Source organism: Streptopelia decaocto (assembly GCF_964273445.1).
Source record: "Streptopelia decaocto genome assembly, chromosome: 3".
In the NCBI taxonomy this organism is placed as follows: Eukaryota; Metazoa; Chordata; class Aves; order Columbiformes; family Columbidae; genus Streptopelia; species Streptopelia decaocto.
Genome location: NC_138656.1, coordinates 66,123,330 through 66,142,256, shown reverse-complemented (window position 1 = coordinate 66,142,256; position 18,927 = coordinate 66,123,330). Strand labels below are relative to the sequence as shown.

General features: G+C 38.9%; 1 protein-coding gene across 2 annotated transcripts in view; it reads left to right on the top strand.

The window, feature by feature from the left end:
• TPD52L1 (TPD52 like 1) overlaps positions 1–18,927 on the top strand; it is a 57,376-nt gene that overhangs the window by 4,663 nt on the left and 33,786 nt on the right. For both annotated transcript variants that reach the window (XM_082047186.1, XM_082047185.1), the window contains exon 2: positions 15,786–15,901. In XM_082047186.1, coding sequence (XP_081903312.1) covers positions 15,854–15,901 — 48 coding nt within the window. In that variant the 5' untranslated portion in view covers positions 15,786–15,853. The remainder of the gene's footprint in view (positions 1–15,785; positions 15,902–18,927) is intronic.

Below are 18,927 nucleotides of genomic sequence, written 5' to 3'. Positions count from 1 at the left end.
TTACTTCACTGCAGCAGTGGTGTTGTGGCTGATGCACTAAAGCACAGTCATGCTGGAGAGGGCAGCATCTTCCCTAGCTTAATGTTTGGGGTTAGTGGCTTTACTGAAGAACACTGACTGTTTTGTTCTGTGTTCACCTTTCCTCTAAGGGCAGAGTAAAACTAGTGGCTTGGGGCTGATGTAGTGTATTTTTTCTATGAGCAGAAAATCCCTCGGGTAAGTCCATTAGCACACAGGTTGGTAAGTATTGGTACACGTAAGAAAATGGGAAGGATGAGGCAAGGGCAGCCTTAGTTTTCTTGCCCAGCAGGAGTTGCTAGTTCCTTCCATTGTGAGAAGTACGTTTACGTTCCCCACCTATCTTTGCAAGGAAAGTGCATGGCCATACATGCCTCGAAGGCTTCACAACCACTCCTTTTAGTGAGGGGTTTGTGCTGTCTCCTCACTGCTCTCTAGAGCTCACCATTGCCCCACTATGGAAAGTGGGAGAGAAGGCTCTGCAAAGGGTCAATAGGACACTGGGGTAATTGACCTAGCCAGTGATAACCTGTGTGTTTGACTGAATGGTGGAGGTCTCAGCTGGGTTGTTAATAAGATCACAGGAAGATGAGGTCAAGTTAAAATGGTAGGGTTGTAATTTACAATAGGATTCTTAAATATTTAACAAGAGTGCCCAGAGCTGGAGATAGTTGCTCTTTCATCCTTTTTTTTTTTTATACTAGACAGAGAGAAAATATATGCATGGAATGAATTATTGAGTATATTGGACTTCAAGCAGATAAATGTCTGAAATCAAATGCAGTGCTTCTGTTTTACCCTTTTGAACCTGTAATGCTTTCAACTTGATAACACTTATCGCAGAATGAGGTACAGATTGCTGAGGCTGAGAAAATAGTGGTTTCATGCTACATGTGAGAACTGAGAATAGAATACAGTGGGGTTTGGAAAAGAAGTATGAAAGAGATACCTCCTTTAAAATCTAGCGCCGGTCTTATGAGGCATTGTAATGTGGCCAGTTTTACAACCGTGGAGATATAAAATGCAGAACATGCAAAACCAAACACATCAAACCCTAAAACATGTTTTTGAATTCTTGCTCTATTTTTTCTCCTGTATCTTCTTATTTTCACAGGACAGCTGGTATGAGTCCTGCGGTCAGACAGCATGAGGTATTCTGAGTCTGCCCTCAGTCAGTGTTCTTAAGTGCACTGGTGGAAAGATGAGTCTGCTGATGCTGTTCTGATGTGCCTCGCTGACTTGTGCAGTACAGAAATGCGTGGAACTTTTGAGGTGCTTTGCTTAGGCCACGTGCTACTTAAAGGTCAAGGATATGGCACAAGCTTGGCAGAAGATTGCGGAGGGGTTGGAGTATGTTCTGTGTAGCCATATTTAGAAATCTAGATATTGTTTAGTAGCGTAGAGTCCTGGAATTTGGGTTCAGAAAGACTGTAGTCAGTGTTTGTTTCAGATAGTGTTTTGGGGTAAAATTAGGACTTTATTACTAATCAGAAAATACTTCTTGGGGTAATATATAAATATGAGATCTGGGCAGGCTAGTTTTATCTGGTTTTATTTGTATCTCATAGAAATGCACAGCTGCAATGCTGAATTTTAGAAATGTAATCTGCTGTAGTCATATCGCTGCTTTCTAAAGTGGGAATTTTGGCTTGTCATGTATGGAAAATGGTGAGAGAGGACTGGCAAATCTGGATTCTAAATACTAGATGTCACACGGATCTTCTCCAAAATATTAGTTTATTTGTTTAATTCTCTAGGACACAGGTGATGCTGCATAGCCGTTTTCGAGATCCATGGATCAAAAGCATATGATATCTAACTAGGCTATCATCAGTATACTTCTGCATCTATGGTGTGGTTAAGTCTCGCAGATGCATAACTGTAAAAGACACAGTCATTTTCCAAGTGTTTGTATTGCTCTTCAGCACTAAGTCTCCTTTTCTTTCCCTTGTGCTGTCTCTCATTTCCTCTCACTTTGTAAAAAGAAGTAGAATGTCAGCAGTGAGGATCTTTCTGCAAATGTTCTTATCTGAAAGTGCAAACAAATTGAAGAATGTGACGTACATGAAGTGATTCTGCTTCAAGCACCATCTTATCATGATGATAAAGGTCTTGTGTGGAGTCTCCCTGTTCTCATTAATTACTTCTGTGCAAGATTTCTTAAACTTTTTGATTATTTTTCACTTATCCCAGTTAAAAGCTGTTGCATTTATAATAATGGCATTGTAAAGTGAAAGATCCACTATTGGATCCTTAATGAGATAAGAAAGTTCCCATTGCAAACAGTCTCATAAAAAACTAGGAGTTTTGGCATTCTCTCCACGCTGTCATGAAGTTTTCTTACGTAAGACTGGTTGCTGAAAGCCATCTCATTTTTGTAGCTGAAAGCCAGGGCTTTTACAACAACCACATAAGAATAATACAGCAGAAAAATTTATAGACAGGTTTACAGAAATATGTGTGTGTGTTTTCTGTGGCCACACACAGTAGCTTCTCTCTCATTTGGTTTGTTGTCCAACTAATGGACTTTCAGATGTCTAAGAACTATGTAGTCAGGGATCCGGTTCTCGGGCAATTTTTAAATCTTTGGATTTCTAGTCACTGAAGGACAATCCAGGGAGTTTAGAGAAACAGGTGGTGGGTATAAAGATCAGAAGGGGGTCTAATGCCTTGTGTCACCTCCAGGGAAGGGAAGGTAATGCTGTTCCTTCAGCAGTCAGTTCTTTCTGAAGCAAGGAGAGCTGTCAGGAAAAATGCTTGCTTCTGTTTTCTTTTGTTGGTCTTCTGGGGTTTGGTTTTCGTAAAGTTGTCCTGCTATCACAACTAATTTATCTTAGCATGCAGTTATTCTTTCTGTCCACCAAGAACGTAGTCAGTGCAGTGTTTTAAAGGAATGAAAATTTTTAAAATGTGTAATGGAAAGCAGTCATTCTTCAGTTTTGCTGTTCTAAAGGCAAAATTAGACTTCTAATGTTTTTTGTAAGATAATAGAATTTAAAGTACTTTTAACAACAACAGATTCCTCACAATGTAAACTGAAGATTCAGCATTTAGTTTAACACAGGAACTGGGGCTCTAGTGGTGCTTTTGGCAAAGAGAGATGTAAAATTATACTCTGAAAACATTTTTTTTGTATTTGTGCAAGCATAAGTGTCTATAGATATGGTATTGGTTTTCCCAGTAAAAAGTGTTTGCAAAAATGTTTTTATAGCAGGCAATGCAGTTTCTTTTCATGTGCTTTCTTGTTGAAAGGGCTACTTTTGTTTGCTGGTCAGTGAAGTCGTTATTTGCTTTCCCAGGCCACAAGGGACCAGATCCAAACTATTTCTTCCTCTTTTGAGAACCATTTTCTCTGATTTTTCTTTCCATTTGTACAGGCTGATTTCCCTCTGGGTTTTGCTTTAACTTGTGAAACACCATTCTTCTTTAGCCATCCAAATGCACAAGTTGTCACTCTTTAGTACCTGTGCCACACTTAAAAGTTGTATTTAATGAATGACTAATGAATGCCTAATAATTACAGTTACTAATTTGTGAATTGTAGGTAACGTGTGGAAAACATGATTAAATACTATGTATGTTGTGGATTTCCAAGCCTGTATGATTTATATTTTGTAGATATTTATAAATGGTGGCTGAAGGGAGCTGATGCTTTCGATGTTTGCTTCTTCACTAAAGAGTTAGGGTGTTTTGTGTTCAGCTACTCATTCAGGTGTTCTTTTTTTCACCTGTTTCCTCACCAGGATATTGTCCTGCCACCTGGGTGGAACTAAGGTGGTACAGTTTTGTGGTCACAAAAAGGCTGCTCATAACCATCTTAAAGTTTTAAAATACTTTTGCATGGTTTCCTTGGAATAATTGTTTTCGTTGTGCTTTAGGTGGATTTAGTAATAATTTGTCATGCTGATGTTGGCTGAGGGATTTTAGGTGCTTATCTAATTCCTCTTTCTATGTTTCACACTTTAATTAAAATGTTCTTAACTCCCCTGAGTAGATCATAGATAGGTCACTCTAGGAAATGCTGACAGATTTTTAGAGAATGATGCAGCACAAATGTATTTAGTTAGAATATCTTCTGAAGTCCTCAAATGCTTTATGCTCTTTCCTGGGTTGGTGCATGATAAATTTTCATTTAAAAGTGATCAGAGGTAGTGGTATTTAAACACAACCAGATTTTCCTTAGAGACAAGGAAAATAATGTACATTACAGAGTTAAAGGGGCAATTACGCCAGGAACAGAAGATTATCTTCTGCTCAAAGTATTTTAATAGGCAGATGGCAGCTATTAACTTATTATTGTGGGAGGAAGGAATCAAAGTCATAATCAGGGAGAATGATGTTTGCCATGTAATTAAACTATCTAACCAGTGCTGTACACTGTTAGGTGCATATGAGAATACAGAAGAACCAATGAAGCCATGTGGTCTTGCAAGAGTAAACTCTTTAGTCATGTTGTGGGTCAGGTAGCAAGGAAAAGATGATGGAGAAGAAGGAACAGTTACTTCAACAGCCTGACTGATTGGGGAAAAAAAAAAAAGGCTGCTGTGTAATGTCATTCATATAAGCTGAATCACAATGTAGTTTTGAAGATTCTTTGCAGAGTTAAATAACATATTGTCAGGAAATTGGAGGCTAAATACGACAGGTAGAGGAAAAAATATATCTCCCCTTGTGGCTTTAAGTTCCTTCAAAAATAGAGAAGCATAAGAAGTGAACAATATAGATGAAGTCTAGATTGAGCACAAGGAGTAAGTATGTAATGATAGTAGTTTGTACCCATTTGAGAGAGGTTTACAAAGATAAGAACTAGATTTAGACCTAGATCTAGAGTTAGAAGAATGCTTAGTTGTGTCCAGGTCTGCACAGAAACATGGAGCATGACCCTATCCTGAAAGGGGAGCAGCAAAATTCTAGTCATAGTTATGCACTGCACATGCGGGTCAAAGATAGGAAGAGTAAGAAAGAATAAGATTTTGACAAACTGAACAGGGGTGGAGAGGTGAATGGAAATTGTTAGTAGAGATGCAAGCATTGGGATACTGGTTTATTTTGGAAAAGTACGTTGTGTTAGGTCCATCCTGCAACAACATCCTCAGAAAAATCTTCTTATGTAAAGTAGAAGAATGAAGAGAAGACAAGGACTGTCATGGCCTCGTTTCTAGACCTTCTTAAGGCACTAAAATTACAATAGGCAATGGGTGATATGTATAGGGTAGGGTAGAAGTTTGACTGATCTTCTAATGCAGCCTGGAGGGTGTAGTAACTTGTGCCATGTGCCTAAACCCCTTCCTTCCCTTACCCCTTGGCCCGCCATTGCCCGTGCCCAGAGCAGTCTTCAGAGAAGCCGACCCTCTATGGTTCAGGCCTCATCTTCCCTGCTGGTCTTCAAGGAGGAAAAGACCACGCCCTGTCTGTGATGGCTGCCGTTTCAGCTGGTATTTGAGGGTAAATTGGGGACCTCAAAGAGTGAGATAGTACAGGGTGGCTGGGAATGCCAGCCTCTGTCTCCCGATCTGATGAAGAGCTTCCTCTCCTGCGATACTGTCACTTGTGTAACTTGGGCCAAGTGCGGAGGCATGTCTTCTGTCCTCACACCCTACCCAACAGAAGGACAGGCCCAGAAACCTGTTTCTATGGGAACTTCACGGATATCCAGGACTCAGAACCCCAGATGTCTCCACCCACAGCCTCACTAAGCAAACACATTCTTTGTCATGGCATGCTACAAAACCCTGAGTGGGCAAAGCCACAAACTTAATGATGCCAAAAACTCTGAAGGCCTTGACACTGAGCTTAATGCTAAGAGCAGAATAATAAATACCTCATTTCGCAGTTCACGGTGCTGGCAAAAGAACCTGGAGGAAAAACAAATGAAACTTCGAGTTGAACGGTTTGGGCTAGATGGTGCTATTCTGACTGAGAAGTATTTTGTGTGGCCCGTGTCCAGAGAATTAGTGTCACATAAACTCTGGATTTATCAGATCAACCCACTGCAGCCATTGCCTTGACTGTCCAGCTGCAAGGCACTGCATTTGCAAGAAACGAGGTGACACAAATCAGACCTGCTCTTCAATATACTTGGAGTATTTGTTTTAACAAAGAAGAAATTGTTTTATCCTAAAGGGCCTCTGTGAGGCCTTTGTCTCTGCTAAAATTGATTGTTTTCAAATAATATTAATACAAGTTAGCTTTATTTTTGTTGGTTTTAAATGGGAATGCATTTGTGTTGCAGGTAGATATATATCTAAGAGAAGGTCAAATTTGTTTAGGGAAGGCTGGAGGAAGCGTACACTCTCAGATGATCTGCCTTGGGAAGGCAAAAGTGCACTGGTGCAGGGTAGCTAGTCTTAATTATGAAGAGATTAAGGGGAATTGCAGACTAAAGCAGGTGGTGCTTAGAAAAACGAAGGGGGAAGGAGGGGGGACACCTGCTCTGGGGGGGAAGGACACAAGACACCTGCTCTGAGGAGCATATTGATTCGCTGCCTCTTCTTGGTGGCCGTGAGTTCTTGCATAGTCTAACATAAACATTAAAGGAAAACTCTGAAATCAGGAACTGTGCCTTTATGCCAACTTAGTGAGTGATTTATTATTGTTAATTTATAATTATGATACTGTTTGCAAAGCTTAGTCACAGATCATGGACCTTTTGTGCCAAGCAGTATGCAACAAGACAGTCCTGATCCTTAACAACTGTAGTCTTTACTCTCCCAATGTGAGCGATTGAGCAGATGTAGGGGAGGATATTTTGTCCCTTGCTCTCAGTATTCCTAAATGTATATTTTAGTATATATAACAGTGCCGAGACATTTAATCTGCATTAAAGCAATGGGAATTATTAGTTTGAGCCTGAGGAGAATAAAGAATCTGTTGTGTATCCAGTTATAATTGTTTCCTGTATATTTTTTCTAGTAAGTTTACAGGAACAGAACTGACACATCTGCCTAACTGCAGTAAGATTTCACTCATTTTTAAATTAGACTTAGACAATCTCATTATTGATGTGTTTTGTGATCTAAAGGATACAAATTATAGCTACTTGAATAATTCATTTTTTAATTAAAAATATAATTTTACCACTTCTTGCAACACAGATACTTTGTTGGAAGTTAATTGATGAGGTTTGTGAGTTTGATTATACTGCAGTTAGATCACTGTCTAGTGATATTTTTTTTGCACCTGGCTTTAGAAAAATACAATAAACCTATTCTTTCTTGGGAGAGAAAGGTTATCCAATCCTGCCATTAATTTTCTGTGATTTTGATTCAGTGAAGCAGATGTGTGAGCTTAATTATACGATTGATGGGATTGCAGTCACTTCTACCAGCTGAGGATGGGACCCAAGGTGCCTGTCTATTCCAAGATTAGAAAAAAGTACCTACGTGTATTTTTAGTGTGAAAGGGTGGATTTAAGACATGTGACTGACAACTTCCACCTCTGACTGCCAGCATTTCCATGTCATAGCTCTTATCTTCCCCTACATCACTTTTTCTCCAGTCTGATTATGTATGCTTTATCCCTTCATTTGTTTCATGCAGTCTGTTACAGCTTCTGGAGTACCTTATTTGTAGAGAACAAGTCTCTCTTGTGACTCAGTGTCATCCACTTTCTCATTCCCTATTATTCCATCATGACTTCATCTTTTTTCTTTTTCTTTTTTTTTTTTTTCTCTTCTGCATAAAAAAAAAAAAAAAGAGATGATAACCCTTCCACTTGTGGCATCTTTTTCTTACCCTTGACCTCACAGAAAGTTGTGCAGAATGATCAATAGAAAGCACAGTAAGTGGTACAATACTGTCATTACGTTCAGTATTGACATAATAGAAAGAAGCATCTGCTGTCTTTAAATTGTTACATTTCACAACAATTGCTTTGTATTTCCATAGCTACAGCTTAGAAATCAGTGTCGCCCTTGTCTTCCACAGGCAGGCAGGATTATTATTTTATACAAAGAGATAGCTATGGGATAAAATGCATAAGACCATGCCTTGTGTTTCTGGATGTTTAAGATAATTATTTTTGTTTGGAAGATCAGTTCTCAGGTTGAATCTTGGTACCTGCTTTTAGTAAATGATAGGCTTTTTTTTTTTTTTTTTACCACAATTACTATTCTTATTTTTATCCGTTGCCCTTCTGTCTTTGGAATGATTATCAAACTCCTTGCCAATGTGCACGGCTTCTCAGTGCAGTGGTCAAGCTGTGAGGTCTGTTTTCTGCCAGTTATTTGTGTGTAGATTCTCTCTCTTTACTGCATAGGCCTGACAGCTGTGTCAATGGCTTCTGAGGGAAAAATAACATAAAAAGAACCTCAGCGTATGATTAATTTCTTATTTTACTAAAACAGAGAAAAGAATTAGCACACTAAGACTGGCTGTTCATCCAGGAGCTTCAAATAAAAGTGTTCCTTTGTTTGGAAACCTGCCAATCTCTCTCAGAGCTATGGATGGATTTATTAATGCCTGGTTTCGCAGGGTTAAGAGATGGAATGGAAAGTCTTAGTAAGGTCTGAAATGAGCTGCTCCAGGACGACTGGGGATGCTTGTTCTGAGATGTTAGACTATGTCCTAGAGCTCTTGAACACCCAAAAGCTCTACTCCCTCCTTCTCCGTGACACCACCCTTGACTCAAAGCCCAGTGGAGAGAGGAAATGAAGATACTTGTGCATCTGTATCTCTCTTTCAAGGAGTATACTCAGAGAAAACAAGAAGATTGAGCTCCCATGGTCATAGGAGGTAGAATCTACCTTTTTTTTTTTTTTTACTGTTTACACTTTTGATCTACATAACTTGTATGTCCTGAGTTCTACCCTCTCTGAACCAAGATGAACCCAGCCTCAGGTTTTATTTTCCAATCATAGCTTCAAAATCAACCTCCTTCTCTTCTGAGTTCAAAGTCCTCTAGGAGAAAGGCTGGCTGTATGGTAGTTTCTAGACTCAAGCAGTTCAGAATCCACAGTTAGAAGCAAACACAGAAGGGAAGATCTTCCTTCAAGTACCTTATTTTCTAGGTGAAACCTCCCATAATAATTTCGGAGTAGAAAAAATGTTACTGGAAACCCTTGCAATTTTTAATAGTTTTTCTGATCAATTTAGTTATTTACTGTACATGGTTCTAGTCCCTTTTTTCCCCTTTAATCTCTATGTCTGGCATTAAGACCACATTATAAAGAAGATCAAAGGCACTAATGCAATGTCTGGACAGTTGCTTTGTTCTGTTTACCACTTCATCCCTTTGAAGACTTAATTGCAATTTAAATTTGTAAACAAGTGTTTTCCAATTTTAAATAAACAGTTTTTCTGTTCCTCTCCTATGCTGGTACCTACAATATAACAACACGGCAAAAGAAGCTGTAATGTCATTTTGTTTACTACAATGGTTATACAATTAGAAGATGTTTTCTCACTATTTGGTATGAATGTTAGATAACAAGGTAAGCATGATATTTTTAAGTGGTTGAGAAACAAAAAATTAGAGCAGTAAAAGGGTCAATGCCTACTGTTTTGTTAGAATAAAGGATCATCTATACATTTCCCTGAAATTAATGTCAGAGAACGTACATGAGCAAAAACATGGTGTTCTTGCCTTTAATTTTGCTGTCCTTATGGTTATTTCAACAGACATCACTGCCAATAGTGTGGGGTGTTTGGTGGGGTTTTGTTTGTTTTTCTTTTAGCAAGGTCAACATACAAAAATGAGCCTGATATGTAATGCTCTAGAATATGAGCCTGAGATGAATACAGAGAAAATACATAAAAAGCACTGGTTTAAAACACCTTTATCCAGTTAAACTTCAGATACATGAATGAGTCTAAAAATCTGTCTTGGATTTTATAATTGTGTTCTTTGATTAATTTAAGTTTTGTTGGATAATTAGAGATCCTGTAGTTTCTAAGTGGCTTGTTTAATTGTCATCCCTACAGTTCTACTAGCAAACATACACACAGGTAGATATCAATGCTGAAACAGTTTTTTGCATTAAATCAGATTTAACAGCAGACCGTAGAACTTGAGTTACTTGCCTCAGCCACAACTACCATGAACTTTGAGAGAAAACTCAAAAATGCCTGTGAAGTGTTTCAGCACACTGGAACTCCTTGTACGGTTGTTGTATTATCTTATCATATGAATCTTTCAGAAGATCACATTAAATGTGTTCCCTCAGATATCCACCCCCTGCTTTCTCTGTATAAATATCCTCATACAAAGGGTTGTTCGCTGAGTTGTTTCAAGTTGGATCCTTCTGTATGACTTGCAGTTCCTAATTACTGATAATCCCACTTTTCGTATTTCCTGCATATTTTACCTAATTATATGTGACAGTAAGTACTAAAACTTCCTTTAAAGTAAAAGCCAAACAGCTCTTTGCACTGCTTTATACCTATTATATGCTTTCCCGTTATTTATGGGAGCTTTTATTTTTTTCTTTTGAAGTAATGTATGTCCAGACTATCACTATTCTGCCTGTTTGTGGAAGATAAGTGAGTTACACATGAGTATATTCCTAGTGTCATTTGATGTAGGAATATAAGGTTGCATGAGACTATGAAGGGACCTTCATATTTTGTCCCCAGCCATTTTAGGCTACAAGAAGAGGGGCTGTCTCAAAGACATAATGAGGGAGGTGGGCTGGGTCTTGCATCTGTCTCTGGACAGAGTCCTGTGATGGCCCATCCCAGAGCTACATCTTGATTGAGCTTCTGGATTGAGTTCGAGTACAACTGGAAGAAGCGGGGACAAAGGCATAGGCTCTTCAGCTGACCATGGAGAATGAGGGATGGGAAGTTCATGGAACGGGTTCTGAGATGGCTTCTGCTCCATTGATGCCTCTTGTGTGATTTTTCAGTGGAAGAGAACTGCTGGGCACCAGGCACAGCAACTCAAATTAAATTTGGGAGAAACAGAATTGACTTAATCTGGATAAAATAGAGGAGGACAAAAATAGATGCTATTAAGTGGTGGTGTGTGGGCTTTATGCTCACATCCTATCTGTTAGTGGCCTGCTTGAATGAAACTTGGAAAACCTGTATTTCAGATGAATACATGGAGGTCAATGCCTAAAATATGGTGCTGTTAGTAAAAGATATAAGAGATATAGAACATCACCCAAGCAGTGGGTTCTTGTGATGGCTGGTAATCTATTGGATGAAGCTCCTCTCTCATTCTGGGAAGCTTGCAACACCTATATTACACCCACCCAACAAGTAAACTGCTATTCTAAATGGGTGAAAAGTTAGTTACCAATGCCACACCTGGATATTGGTATAATTCTGAAATCATAGCAGCTGTGTATCTGAACAGTTTTAATAACCATCACAATTCCAGATTTTCTGATTTTGACCAGATAGAAAAAAGGCATGATCTTAAGTGTTGCTGAGAAGAGTAGGGAAGGGGAGCAGGGAATGCAGCTTGAATGTGATTCCTCCATGAAGAAGCACATACATACTACTCAGGAAAAGGAAGAGCATTGGGAACCTCAGACCGACCTTTTATTTTATATTTTCCTCTTTTTTTCTTTTTTTCCTTTCTTCTTCTACCAAAGATTTTATGTTAATCTTGTTGAAAATATCTCAGCTACTTGTGCAACTTCCTTCCCAAAGTGACCAAACCTTCCATAGTACATGACTAATACCTATGCATCTTTAGGCAAAAATACTCTCTCCCCCAGAATGGCTACCTGTGTGTTGCCAGGTTACGTAACTGAGCATCCCATAAAGTGCACTGGAGGGTTGCCTGCACATAAAGCCTGTTCATAACTTGGCAGTAATGATTTGGACTAGGAACATATTTATCACTTCATATGGAAAACTAATTTAGCCATTGGGAAATGTTTCACTTTGAAATTTAATGCTCACTGTATTTTGTCAGAAAGGGCCTTAACTGAGAGTCAGTAAGTAATAAGTATTTTCTCTTATTCTGTAAATTAGGAGAAATAATGTCTTAAATTAATTTTACAGCTTCCCCATACTTTCAGTAGGCTGTTGGGAAAACACAGCCTTGAAATGTGACCTGACCAGATTCACAACTTCCCAACAAGCTTCTTTTAATAAGCTGCTGATGACAATTTGAACACTATTATTTAAGACAGCCTAAATTTAAAGGAAAAGATGGGTTTTGGATAGAGGTCAGCAAATGAAAGTTGAGGTGCACTGTAAAGGTCATCATATGCTAGTGCTGCAGGAAAGATTTGCCTTGGACATCTGATCAAAATGTCATTCTGTATTTTATTTCCTGTGAGAAGTTACAGATAATTTATATAACTGTAATACATTATGATTGTGTATAATTATCTGTATAGATATATATTATGTAGATATATTTAATTCCAAGTGAATTGGAAACTCCTTAAGTTTCTTCTACCCCCCAAAAGAAGTGTAAAACTAACAGAAGAGCTGTGCTACCTGCTCAGCTGCAGCAGCTGTATATATAAACTGAGTGTCTGTACACGCAAGCAGATTAATGTCTGCATTGCTGAAGTGCAGATTTCTTTTTCCTGGGTGAAGTATGTAATTTTTGGAATTGAATGTACATGTTAAAGTATAAAAATGCAGTGTTATCTTAATATTCTGGCTTTTAGATGCCTAAATCTGTCACTCTTCTATATAGTGTAGGAAAATACTTGTATTCTAGGACTCCCCTCTAACATTTAGCTGAATTGACCCATCCTTGTGTGTGTTTCTCTGAGTTATTAGATTAAGTGTGTTTAAGAAAATGTATAGCTAGATTAAACACACTAAGTAGGATCTTACCTTGTTCCTTGATTCTTACAGAATTACTCATGTGGTTAATTCAAGATATATCAGGAATCCTACTGAGCTCTTGTATTCTGTTATGGTTCTGTACTTGGTGCATCTCTAACCAGTGCCTCAAAGATGTATTTCCTAGGCTGCCTGCTTGAAAGGACCTTGCAGGGAAGGTCGAGAGGAGGCTGTGCTTCCTGCATAGAGTAGAAGATTGGAGAACATTTTGAGAACAGGAATACCAGCGATAGGAGCTGTTTTACTACCAAAATCGTTACCAGTTTGTGAATTGTGAATTTTGCTGCAGGTTCCTTTTCTCCTTGGAGACTGCAAAACTAACAAGTTGTCTTAGGAGTAGGAGAACGTCGATAGCCTAATTTCCTATGGTTTTGTGTGGTGGTAGTTGGCTGACTTCCAGGCACATTAAAAAAACAAGGTTAAGAAGAACCAAGTCTTGGGAACCTTATCTGCATACTTCTTTGTGCAATGGCTTGAATTGTAGATGCTATATTACATATATATAAATAAGAGGGACAGAGTTTTATGTTTTCGTAAATAGATGGGAAGCCTTGGGAAGCCTGTTTTCTTCCTAACATGTTCAAGTTTTTATTCTTCCCTTTCCTATGCTGAAGACTGAGACAGGCAAATTAGAGAAGTAGTCTGTAAGGGTAGCCCCAGCCACTGGTGAAGAGACCCTTTCAGGTCAGATTCAATAAATGAGTTTCTGTTGCTCAAGTGGGGAAAAGAGACTGAGGAGTTCAGATGACCTAGCACTAGACCTGAAACTTCCTACCCATGCTGATAGACCTGGCCCAGTGGTCTACAACACAGCAGAATGGCAGCAGAAAGTGAAGTCCAGGACTGAGATCTATAAAGTGGCTAGATTTTAGAGGACTTAGACGAGAAGCAAGAGATAAGGATTAGGACTGGCACTGGATGAGGTTGCAGAGGATCGTGCAGAAGATTGACATGTGTGTGCTCTTTTGGAATGGATCTTGAAGTTTGAACTTGACAGTTTGGTCTAATTAAGTGTTACTCAGTTGTCTTTGGTGATTTTGGCCCGTGTTATTATAGCTTCCATCTCTATCTAACATTGTCTAGCAGTTCTGGCCTCTTCACATAGTCAATCCGAAACTAATGCTGTCCCTTGAACACAAATTCATTTTAGCTCAAGCATCAGTTGCTTCAAGACCACCTCATCTCACATCTACTCCAAGACTTTCTCCTTAAGAGTTTTTAGCCTTAAGGGTGTTGCCCCCAAGATAGTATGTGGCATCTCCAAGAGCTGCCCTGCACTGCTGCTCCTCTATCCATCAAAAAAGAGACTGCTTTCAAGACCGTGGGGACTAAGTTTAGCCTGATTTCCATAGCAACACTATTAATCCTCAAACAAATACCAAATAACAAATGTGTTTAGGGGCGGAGGGGTGTTAATAAAGGTGATTTGGGAGCATTTCTACTGAATAAATGTGCTTTTCTTTTGTTGTGACTTCAGCAATCTAGGTTTTCCTGGCAAGCTGGTTTTTGGGTAATAGCTAAGGTATCAAGTACTTCAGTGTGCTTTCATGGTTTTTAATAGGTTTTGTGCGTGATGATTGTGCTCTGTTCTTGAGTACGATGCCAGGTGGGGTTTCAGCCCCCGTGTTACTGCTCTTTATCTTCCCACTCAGGGGAGGCTGTAATGAACAAGGCTTGTGCTCTGCAGTAAAGCTGGTGGTGTGAATCAAATCAGTTCTGTTCAGTTACATAGGAGGAAACCCAGGTATGCTGGGGGACTCTAGGTGGAAGAAATGACAGAAAGCTGGAGGGAGTTTTGCTTTCTACGTGAAAATATTAAGCACTCAATTTCAAGTTATTGAATACTCCAGACTTGCTGCTTGTAACATCTATTTCCTACTGCCAAAACTTAACAAAGTTAAGGTCTAATTTCTATGTAATATAGTATACAGGCCTATTTGGACCTGGTAAAGAACTTGTACTCTTCTGTATTAAGCAGTATACAGATGTCAGGAGTCAGCTGAGATGGCCGATTACCTTGCTAAAAACTGAAATATAGGCAAAAGAGTCATCCCAGATTTAGCCTGGAGGAGAATTTTCTGGCACAACAGAAACAGACTGAGAACTTCAAGTTTCAAAGGACAGAGAATGTTGCAGTTCCAGCCTTTAGTAGCCTCTCATTCTTCACGGTCTGCAAACAACACAATTGAAAACACGAGATAACAGAAAGCAATCATTCTTCTCTTTACTGAATGACTGGGATATAGATTATATTTTGTTTTTTTCTGTATATGTTATACCAGGCAGGCCCAGGTCTTGCAAACTTTTATGTGCTTATCTTGGTTATGATACAAACTGATCTTGGCCTTGGACATGCAGAAGAAAGTAACTGGAGATCCCGTCTAGTTGTTCACCCTTCACAGGCTTAGACTGAGCGATCAAGGTACGCTGCCCTCTGACATTCAGGAAATTCAAACAGTAGATGTGGCATCTGCTTCTGCAGACTGGCTACATCTGAAGGTTCTCAGATTACTGCCATCAGAGGGATTTTAAAGTGAATTGGGCTCACTAATATACTTCCTATATTGCTCAGGTTACTACTGCCACTATTCACATCAGTGATCTAAGTGATCTACGTTAACCAGCGTTCTGATTTTGAAAAAAAAAAAATCATTTTTATTTTTCTTTTCCTTTTTTTTTCTTCTGCATTGTTAGAAGCATGGAAATGGCATATCGGGGCCTGGTGGGGTCCAAGCTGATTGCTTTCTGGGATGAGCGGTGCTTTCACATATTAAATTGCTTCTGTGCAGACATTACCATCTGATACTTCCAATAACTCTTCAGAAGCAAAGAGGAGCAGAATCCAAATGACCTTTAGCAGGAAAAGGTTGTTTTGTTTTTCTTTGTTGTTTCTGTTTTGCTTTGTTTTGTCTTCCTATCAGGTGAATATTGTATCATTTTTAGATTTTAGGGGAGATCAGTATCAGAGCTGAAATAATTGGTAATGGTTATCTTGACCTTTTTACTTTAAGGCCTGTTGGAAACCCAGTCTTTGCATGAAGCAGATGAAGATGTGGTCACTGATGTTGATTTCACCAGTATGATTTCTGAAGAAGAAAAAGAAGAGTTAAAGATTGAGCTAGCCAAGGTAATTAATTTGGATTTCTGTGAGTGTTACTGTTTCTACTTCCTTAAACTGAAATATATTGTGGGATGAAGTACACATCATATGAAGGTATGCTCTTCCTTTTCAGTGAAATTATTCTAGGCTGCAATAGTGTGAAGCAATTTGCTTCCTTAGATATTTTTTGAAGATAAAATGTGTTCTACTTGATGATTGTAGAAAGTTAAATATACCTTACAATTCTGGTCGAGACGTGTCTTTATTTCTAAACCTTCCTTTAAAAGAATGAAAGATGTTCTTATTAGATCTGTGTTATTGTTGTTACAGTGATTGTAACACCTGATGGAAAAGATGATTTGTATGATGCTCAAAGGAAAAACTGATGATGATGGTTACAGAAGAGACTGATGATGTTGAGACAGTAATGTCACCACATTTTTGTTTGCTTTGGCACTGTAGTGTTAGGAGAGCATTATATTTTTGTACATTTAATTGAAGAACTTCAGGAGATGCCATGACACCATGAAGAGGTTTAAAAATAATACTTACTAACAAGGAGATGGGAGGAAAGATACATGAATCATGTGGTCTTTGTATTACAAAGATTAAAGAGATTGTTTAGATTTGGTCTGCAGTAGGAGGGTAGATTCAGTTTTAGTTACTGCTGCTGAATAGTGCAGAAACAGAAGTGACATTCCAAAATGGAAAATGAGAGAATGGGAAAAAGTGAGGATTTACTTATTTTAAATATGAGACAAATAACAGAAATCACAGCTGTATGAAGAGGGGGAGTTGTTTCTGTCTTAATTGAAATAATGAGTTTTTAAGACAGTAGGTTGGAAACATCATATAGCAAGAACAAAATAAAAACCCATTTGAATAGTAGGAAACCCAAAATTTGGGACTTTGAGCATATACTCTCAAAGTGTAAACTGGCTAGGGAAAAATCATTCCTTTGTAATTATTCTGTAGTGCTCTGTGAAGGGTTTGCTGCACATAGAATGGGTGCATCCAAAGGACAGTTCTTTTGCAGAGATTGATCCCTGTCTTTCATACAACAGAAATGTTCAAATTAACATTAAGTTGCAATATTAAATATTCTAAGAAGTCACATTCTTAATGACTCCCATGTTATTTACCTTCAGTGCTGATTAGGATTTTCGAGTGAAACAAAAATCAAAAGTTTGTTTTTTCACTTTTTTTTTCTCAAGCCTTGTGTTTCTGAGTTGCTAGTTAATCTTTACTTCTTTGCTGATCCTGTCACATCTGTAAATAAGAAGGAAGCTGAAACTTTACATGTTCAGTTCATCACACAGCGGTAAGAGTTGGGATGTTCATGATTGGCTTTTTGTTAGGACAGGGGCAATAGGCACAAACTGAAACACAAGACAATTCCTCTGAACATCAGGAAACACATTTTCACTGTGAGAGTGACCAAGCACTGGCACAGGCTGCCCAGAGAGATTTTGGAGTCTCCGTCCTTGGGGATACTCAGAAGCCGTCAGGGCACAGTCCTGGGCAACTGGTTGTGCCTGGCCCTGCTTGGACAGGGAGGTTGGACCCAATGACCTCCAGAGGTCTCTTCCAACCTCAGCCATTCTGTGATTCTCTTCTCTTTTCTGGTGAAAGGGACTTAAAGGCAGATGGAAACAAGGAAGAAGAAAAGAACTTCCTGCAACCATCTGAGAATGATATGCCTCTCTCAAGATAATTAATCTCAAGAGTTTCTGGGCATTTTTCCTGCTTGCTGATTTCTATGGGAGCATAGAGTTCTCCATGGCTGATGGTAGAAATGCTTTAATTCATGTACCAACACATGAGTGAGAGATTGCCTTTCAAATACTGTGATCTCAGCCGACCTAGAAATTATTTTCTGAATTGCTTGTAGCAGTTTACTGGCACACAGCTTATGCTTAAAAACAGAATAAGCCTGATAATTATCCTAAGAGAGGTTTGGAAAACTTGAATTTAGAGTGAATAAAGTCTAAACTTAAATGAGGCTTATGGTTCTCAGAAAAGACTGTAAAAAAAGTGTAAGACCTTGGCTCCATCAGAAAGAAACCTTTGGGGGAATTGGCTAATGTTTCCTTTTGAAAAGCTATTAGTCTTTACTTTCAAGCCCCCTCTCCTCCTCCAGTGGTGGTTTTGTTTTCTTCCATGTCCTTATGTGTTAGGTAATACCTGCTTGAGCCTGTGGGAACAAGCACCCTTCTTATTGTTCTGAAAGGTTCAAAGCTTCCTTAGTGCTGGAATCACTTAATAGTTTATATAATGGGGAGCCGTTGTGAGCACCTGTTGTGCATGTATTTAAACAGAAAAAATATGTTCCACCTCTGCGTTGTGTATCTGCTGTATATATTCTTTGCCTTCTTCCTCTTCCTCCTTCTCCCCCTGACATTAGGAGGGGGACTAGCACTGCTGTTTTTCTGACAGGTTTCTTGTATGCTGTTTTCCTATTCCTCTGCCAGTACTCTCTTTGTACTGGTAGCTTTTCCGAGTGTGAACTAACTCTGTTCTTGTAGCCTGGCTAACAGAGCAGGGCTCTGACTCTAATCGAGCCTTGGAATTTCTACAATGCAAGTAAAATGAGTAGCTCTTACAGAAACTTCTGATGGTCATTTGAATTAACAGAGGTGTGTCTGACACTTAGGAATAATTGCAGAAAACTTTAGGTAAGGCCAGAAGCTTGTTAGCAGAACAGATTACTTTTTTTTTTCTTTTTTTTTTCCTCCTTTCATCCCTTCTTCCCTCTGTATAAGGAGCATGGTACAATGACTCTTGAGTCATCACGGGGGCTGAGGTTTTGAGCTATTTAGCTCACTGCTGTCAGTTGTCCTTCCATTATGCTCATCAAAACAGTCATTTACTCCTTGCTGCCTTCCCCCACCCTACCTTCACAAAATCAGCTATCTGTTTTGATCTACAGGCTTTCTAGCTGATGTGCAGGTTCTAAGTTCAGCTATGTGTGTTACTGCATGTTTGTTCCCAGTTTGCACTGCTTCCACGAATCGCTGCCTTCCTTGCTTCTCCATCTCCAGCCACTTGTTCTT